The sequence below is a fragment of the Stegastes partitus genome, unplaced genomic scaffold, assembly GCF_000690725.1.
Source record: "Stegastes partitus isolate 25-593 unplaced genomic scaffold, Stegastes_partitus-1.0.2 Scaffold2491, whole genome shotgun sequence".
NCBI lineage: Eukaryota > Metazoa > Chordata > Actinopteri > Pomacentridae > Stegastes > Stegastes partitus.
The window spans coordinates 1,702-9,274 of NW_007580222.1; the positions used below are offsets into that span (position 1 = coordinate 1,702).

The window sequence follows — 7,573 nt, forward strand, 5'->3', positions numbered from 1 at the left end:
ACAATAATAATGAAATATTAAGATTTTAAAAAGTTGAATAATTAAATATTAAGATAAAAAGGGGTAGAATAAAATATTAATATTGAACTGAATGTACTTAGGTTGTGGATAAAACTACATTTGTTTTCATATAACAAGACTGACGGATATTTTCCAGCATTTTCTGGCGTTTTAGAGACCAAACAACCTGATCGACTGATGCACAAATCAAAGGATGATGTAAATAACTGTCCCAGTAAAGAAGACGTTCTGTTCAGACTGTTTGCGTCTGACTGCACTGGTTCAGTTCACTGCTGAGGTTTTCTGTTGCTGCTGTGATTCAGGTGTTTCACTGTCAGAGCTGTGCAAAAACAAACATTTCCAGGTAAATAAACTACCTCCATACGTCACCCAGTCCTCGGCTTTACGCTCCGGTTTGCAGGATAGAAAAGCAAAACTCAAACTCTGTCTCAAGCTTCAGCCGGACATGTCTTCTTTACATCCCCTGAAGCATTATGGGAACCGGAGTCCACAAAACTTAGAGCGATTATCTCCCAAAAAAAGAAGACAAAGAACTGTGTCCAAAGTGAATTCTGCTTCTGTTCGAGGGTCGGTTGGACGCCCACTCATGTCTCGGGGTATTTGCGTCCTTTAGGTTGAACTATCTGCCGCCACCGCAGCACAAAAACAAGTCAACTTCTACAGTTTTGCTTCGTGTGCTTCGAGCGCCGAAAGAAGACATTTGAAGCTGAAACTTGATAATGATGATAAAAAACAAAGATGCTGCTGCTCTGAGAAATGTTTCTCAATGTTTTAAACCTTTTAAAAATAAATTCCTGCCACTAGGTTTCTGAAATATCCTCAGTTTCATGCTTGTTTCTGTTAAAATGCATCAGGCTGGCTGGGTGTGTAGTTTCATCTATTTTAATTTTGATTCAGTCGCTTGTTTCTGTTTTTAATTTTATAGTTTCTCCTAAATTCCACCACTAAATTTATTAGGAAGAAGTGCTCTACGTGTAAACATTATTATTTTTATTAAAAGACGGGGCTGCTTTGTTGTTCTGAGGTTGTGTTTTAATGTTGTGAGCAGAGAAATTCACGCTTTCTAGGGATTTGTGGCAGAGATTTAGAATTTTTCTGCAACAGTTTATTTTCTACTCTTCTGTTGCAGAGATATTATTAACCTTCTGAACCCCTAAAACCCTCCTGCAGGTTTAAAAGGCATGTTATCTGTAAAAAACATGACAACATTTATGATCCAGAAACCGTAAACACACCAAGAACTGTCTGACAGTCCTTGAACTTAGCGAACTTAATCAAATCTAAGCCTTTAAATTGTAATATTACATCAAAATGACTTTATTCTAAAGATCTCGCTTAAAAGAAATGTTAGAAATAAACAGTTTGCGCTGATTAAATTCTGTAAAAAAATATTGTGCTCGTTGTTCTACATGTGAAGTCATCAGTGACTCAGCTGGAGCAAATGTGACACAAATTTAGAACCTTTTTGGCTGAACTGCAGGCAGAACAAGTATGAACACTAATTAAAAATGTAAATATTTAATTATCTGTAGCATGTGGAGTCACCAGACCTGTCCAGGGTGTCCCCTGCCTGCACCCTGAGTCAGCTGGGATAGACTCCAGCCCCCCACGACCCTAATGAGGGCGTATAGGTTATGGATGAATGTGGAGTCACCAGTTTTCCAGTATTTATAGGACACACCTGTGGGAAAACGTTGTACATGTGGATTCCTCGTTTAGTTTTTTCTGTGTGATTTATGGTAATTTAATGTCGAGGTGCAGGACTTGATGTTGCCGTGAGGAATGAGCCCTCAGTGAGTGAAGATGTGACGGCAGCAGAGGCTGATTGGGGTTCAGAGGGTTAAAGCGAGAAGTGAAGCTGTTGCTGCTGCAGTCGCCGCCGCCGCCGGCTTTAAAGGGTTAAACGTCCCTCAGCAGCAGCCATCAGCAGGTGAAGCTGCGATTGGCTGCAGGCTTCAGGTCAGGCTGCTCTCCGAGACGAGAATCAGGCACTTTTCGCTGCTTTTTCTTCTCTGGGCGTCTTTATGATTGTGTATCGTTGCATTAAGTTGCTGCTTGAGAGTCGAGTGTTGCTAAGCAACAGATGGTCTTCGTCAGCAGCAGCTTTGTGTGCCGCTGAGCTCCAACACTCCACGTTACAGAGTGTACCGCCGTCCTGTTCCTCCGTTGCCGCCGCCGCCGTCTTCTTCTTCTTCCTCTAATCTCTGCGGACTCGTAACGAGATGCAGCAGCAGCCAATCAGATCGGAGCTCTGCGTCACAGCTGCAACAACTATTGATTATTGACCTTTTCAAAAGCCAACTTTATTTGCACAGCGCCGTGGCAACGAGGCACTTCAGAGCGCTCCACGCAGTAAAAGCACACAATGAAATAGGATTCATCATCATGACTCAAATAGGAGATAAAATAAAGAAAAACTGGAGGATAAATGAATTAATACGTAGTTTTAATTCATAAAAACCTGCGACAAACAGGAAAGCCAGTGATCACACCTGTGAGGTATAAACGTGCACTAGTTTGCATCAATTTACTTGAACTTTGGACGAAACGGCTTCAAAATTCTTGTTTCTTTTTGTTTACACGTCAGAGTCAAAGGTTTCTGCAGAGGGGATTTTGAAAATCTCTTTCCTTCGCTCCATAAATCAGAAAATACTGTCGGAGAAAATTGATTTTTTTTTTTCTGGCGGTTTATTTTTTCCATGTTTTCAGGAAGAAAATGTTCTATAAATCAGCCTGTGAATAATGCATGAACAGCCCTCTCTGTAAAACCCTTCCGACGATAAACAAGAATAAAACTGGGAACTTTGGTGAATGTGAGCCGCTAAAGTGGATATTTATGCATCCGTAGGAGGAAAAGATATTTGTCGTAAAATTCTGTACATTTTTATTGGGAGCCACGGTTTGAACCACGAAACCTCCTCAGTTCATTACACACATTAAGTACAGCTTTGCAGCAGAAGTTTTAGGAAATTCTAAAATATTCAAATGATGTATTATCTCATTAAATATGCACTTATTTTCATAAATGTCCTGTAGATAAAGCAGTAAAATAAACACTTTAATGTGTATTTCAGATGCTTTCTTTCCACCAGGCTAAAAAAAAAAAAGACATTTTATTGAAGCTGAAAAAGCCCAAAATCTGTAAACTGAGCAGTGCATGAGAACACGTTTTAGCCTGTAGTAGTGTGTAACCTTTATCAGAGGAGAGCAGTGACAGCAGAAACACACCTGTGGGAGTCCAGAAAAACAGAAGCTGCTGCTGCTGTAAATAACACTGATCGCGTCCTCTCCTCTGCAGAAAAAGGTGGTGGAGCAGCTGAGGAAGGAGCTGCTGGTGAAGCAGGAACCAGAGGCCAAGCTGCAGCTGCAGGTCCAGACTCCTCCAGCAGGCGGCGACATCAAGCCGGCCAACCTGCTGCAGAGCCAGCAGATACCTGGAGGACTGCAGCAGGTGGGAAACGCAGCACAACAGGACTTAAAATGAGTTTAAACCTGTCGTTTACATAACAAGGGAAGTCTGTTAATAGCTCATGAGAAAAGAAAATGTTTTGAAGTAGAGCCGACAGTCAAACAAAAAAGGTTTGACAACAATTTTGCTAAAAAAATTTCAAGGAAACAAAACAAAACAAAACAGTTTTTCCTTTTAATGTGACAGTGTTCTTGCACTGTAAAAAAAAAAAAAAAAAGGAAAAATTTTGCAGCAAGGGCGCCAGAAGATTATGAAAGGAAAAAAAATCTTTAAAAAAAAAAAGTCAAATATTTATTTTTTATTTTGTTTTTTTTTAAAGAAGATTTTTTTTCAATTCTTATTTTTAAGCAGTAAAAAAAGGCCAAATATTGTAAAAGAACAAATTACCATTTATAGAAATACAGATTTTTGATGTGGATAATATTTACAGTTGTTTTTTTTTTTACAGCGTTTTTTTTTTTAATGCTTAATATGTGTTTTTTCTGTTATTTCATTTGCTATTATCTGTAATCAAACAAAACAGGAAAGTTCTTTTAAATAACAGTTTAAAAAAGTTGTTTGCTGTTTTGTAATCCTTAATTTATTTATGAGTTTTCTTAAGAAAAACTGTTCATATCTTTGAAAAAATATGTAATTTTTCCTTTTTAAATGCAGCAAAAAATGGTGTAATTATATGGTCAAAAGTTATTAAAGAATGAATTCCGATTTATGAAAATACAGATTTTTGATTTGGACGTTAGATTAATGTTCACAGATTTAGCAAAAATGAAGAAAGATGTTAATTACAGCTGTGTTTTAATTATGTGAAGACTTAAAGGGCGATTCTGTAGGTTTCCTTATTAAAGTCAAGTTTGTTTGAATAGTGCAAAGTGAAGTTAAGTTTTAAAGTATCCTCGCTGCTACTAGCTGTCGTTTCACTCTGGAATTTGTGTCATGTTTGAACACAAATCCATCCGTAAACACTTATACTATGTGTTTTATTTCTAACATGTGACAAACGTTTCTCTAACGTCTCCCTGCTCGGTGTCCGCTGGGTTCAATTCTCCCTCAGCAGACCCTGACAGTCACGCCGGTCCTCACCACGAAGACTCTACCTCTGGTGCTGAAAGCTGCCGCCACGCCCGCCCTGCCCGGCTCCGTCCTGCCGCAACGCCCGGCCACCGTCGCTATGGTAACCACAGCTATCACCAAACCCGACTCGCAGAACGCCCCCATCAACCTGCAGGTGGCCAGCAAGCTGACCAACCAGAGCTCGGAGCCCGTGCGGCTGGTATCCAAGAACGCCATGGTGGTAAGGCCCTCCGGTTCTTCGCCGCCGGCTCCTCTCTCTGATCTGACTTACTGAAGTGTTTGTGTTGTGATGTGTAGAGCTGAGGAGAGCCTCTGAACGTAGACGAGCAGTTCGACAGCTGTGTGTCGGCCCGCGGGCGTCTAACCTGCCCTCAGGGGGAAGGATGTTGCAGGATGTTGCTCTAAAAGCAGGCTGTGGTGCGAGTGGTGGCCTCTTAGCAGCCAGACCGACGGCACCGGTCCAGCAGTCACACGGGTCCGGCTAATGTGCACCGAGCCAAGCGATCGTGCAAAACAAACAGAGGTCCTGCAGCTCGGCGTGAGTCACCGTTATTTCGCCGTTTGGCTGTCTCGCTCTGGCCTGCTGATGGAGACAGAAAGACTTTAAAATTCTCCCCAGCATCCCTCATCCACTGAGCCCAGGGTTGCTCAGCTACAGCCTCACAGCTGAGTTAATATTTTCTCAGGCAGAAATTCCACAAAGCTCGGAGCTTAAGGGGTAGGGCTGCATGATATTGGAAAAACTGACACTGAGACATTTTGTTTTTCTGCAATATATATATATCGAAAAGTACAGGAATCTCCAGCAGATGACTCAAATAACTTGAGGAATTAAGAGATGGATTGAGGTGATCTTGTAGGCGAGTGCATCTGCATAGGAAATCAAAAATAAGTGGAAATACAAAAAAAAAAAAGCTGCTTGGAATCCTTCTCATATGGTGTCGCACTGGCAAAGGCATCCAGCATAGTTTTCTGTGGATCTGTTTATGCACACAGAGCTTCATGGTGCAGATTTAAATGGTCAAACTGGTGAGTTGTTTTAACGAGTAGCTGTTCTGGGTCAACATCGTCCTTTCTGTAGCTCAGAGATTTCCATAAAACTGACCAGGGCTGCATGATTAGAGTCAAAAAGGTGATTATTTTTGATCACGATTCTTGTTATTGCACTTTTATATGAACTGAGCGCCGCTTCTACTCCCATGTTGCACTACGTTCCTGCTAATCTCCATAAAAACAAGACTTTAAATAATCTTCACCTGAATCGGTGCATCTCGTAGAGGCTCAGATATTAATACAATTATAAAAACAACACCTCACTGGCTGGACATCTACTTAAAGATACTTAAAGATAGTCACTGCAATGTACAGATGTCCCTGAACGCCTCGTGTGCAGGCTACGGTCGACATTTGTGTGTGAAAAAAAAAAGATGTTTGTCTGGAACCAGTTGATTTTATCTACATGAGCTTTTCATTTATTTGTGAACAAGCTAGAGAGTTTTTAATAAAGAACTTCATCAGATGTTACTCAGTGTTTTACAGGCAAAAGTAGAAACAGAAGCTGTGATCCTGATTAATTATTCAGTAACTACGCAGCCTTAAAGGAGACATTGCATGTCTTTTTTTTGCAGTCAAATCTTAGTTTTCAATGTTTCTTGCTCGCTTTGCTGGTCACATGTCGAACCTGTATGTCAACACACTTTCCTTTGTTTACATGAAGTTAAAAAAAAACCTTAAATTGGAGTAACTGATGTGCTCAGACAGACTTCTCTTGTGGATTATTCATGGAAAATCAGCATAAAAGTTGTAGCTTGATGCATTTTAGTTCATTTGCCTGCAGTGTCGACGCTGAAACAATATCGTGCAGCCCTACTTAAGGGGTTCACTTTTTTTTTTTAAATGAAATCTGTGAATGTGAAACTGTCCACAACCCAAGAAAAGGAACGATGTGCAAAATTCTCCAACTTGAGAGTCTTTAAATCCTTCAAAACGTTGGCCCTGAAGCTCCGTTTCAGTCCCCCAGCCTGTGTTGTTGTGCACAAACGCTTGGCAACGTGTCGTGTCACAGTCCTGTTGAAAGTGCAGATGTGAGCTGACAGCAGTGGACATGTCAGTCAGATGTCAGCACAGATCCACCATCTGCTGTGGTTTTGTCTCAGGTGCAGGCCACCACCACCACCGCCCAGCCAATCAAAGTTCCTCAGTTTGTCCCTCCTCCTAGACTGACGCCTCGACCCACCTTTCAGCCACAGGTGCGTCCCTGTAAGACCCGCCTCCAAACCCTAACCCCCTCAGACCAGTGTGTGTGGCCCACCCGAGGTGACTCGCTCACTCTCCAGCAGGGGGCAGGAGCGCACCAAAGCAAACACTCATGCCTTGCTCCGTGGCACTAAAACATTGTTTGCTCTGTGCTGCCTCTACTCATCTCTTCTCCTCTCGTTGTGCTTCTTTTTAATTTCCCGACTGACCCGTGAACAGGTTGTTTTTCGAGGTTTCCTGCCTGCGTACGAGTGTGTGTTTTTTACCTTTTTTCGTGGTGAGAGCTTGTTTTCCTGCAGCTTCTTGGTATTTTGTGTTCCTGGCTGTTGGTGTGTTTTAACCCTTTACGTGGAGACATGTCGGTCATGTTTGTGCTGAGTAACGCCGCTGGGAGCTCTGGCTGCACTGGTTTCATCAGGAGCTGTGCTAGCAGTCGAAGCAGCTTTATTCATATCCACCAAAATATTAGAAATTTGTCTGAAAGGCTTTGCAGTTTAGACCACAAACTCAACAAAGTGAGACCTCAGGGATCAGACCGACAGAGTAGACTGAATTAAAAGTGTGTTAGACAACTGAAAGGGCAAACACAGATGAAGAATATTGACCAGAGAAGACTTGAAGCCACTGTAGTGTTAGCAGCAGCAGCAGCAGCAGCACTGGTAGCAGGATCTGGAGTATAAACAGTAGTTGAGGGTTTTCCATTTGGTTTCTGGATGGCATTGAGGGTGGGTTTGCATTTTTAATACTTTATTATTA

At 41.7% G+C, this 7,573-nt stretch overlaps 1 protein-coding gene across 1 annotated transcript in view; it reads left to right on the top strand.

The window, feature by feature from the left end:
* Positions 1-3,321: 3,321 nt before the first annotated feature.
* The window catches only part of phf21ab (PHD finger protein 21Ab), a gene marked incomplete at its 5' end in the record, with an annotated part of 26,347 nt that continues 22,095 nt past the window's right edge, over positions 3,322-7,573 (top strand). Inside the window, 3 exons of the mRNA XM_008305378.1 lie at positions 3,322-3,472; positions 4,545-4,781; positions 6,718-6,810. Coding sequence (XP_008303600.1) covers positions 3,322-3,472; positions 4,545-4,781; positions 6,718-6,810 — 481 coding nt within the window. The remainder of the gene's footprint in view (positions 3,473-4,544; positions 4,782-6,717; positions 6,811-7,573) is intronic.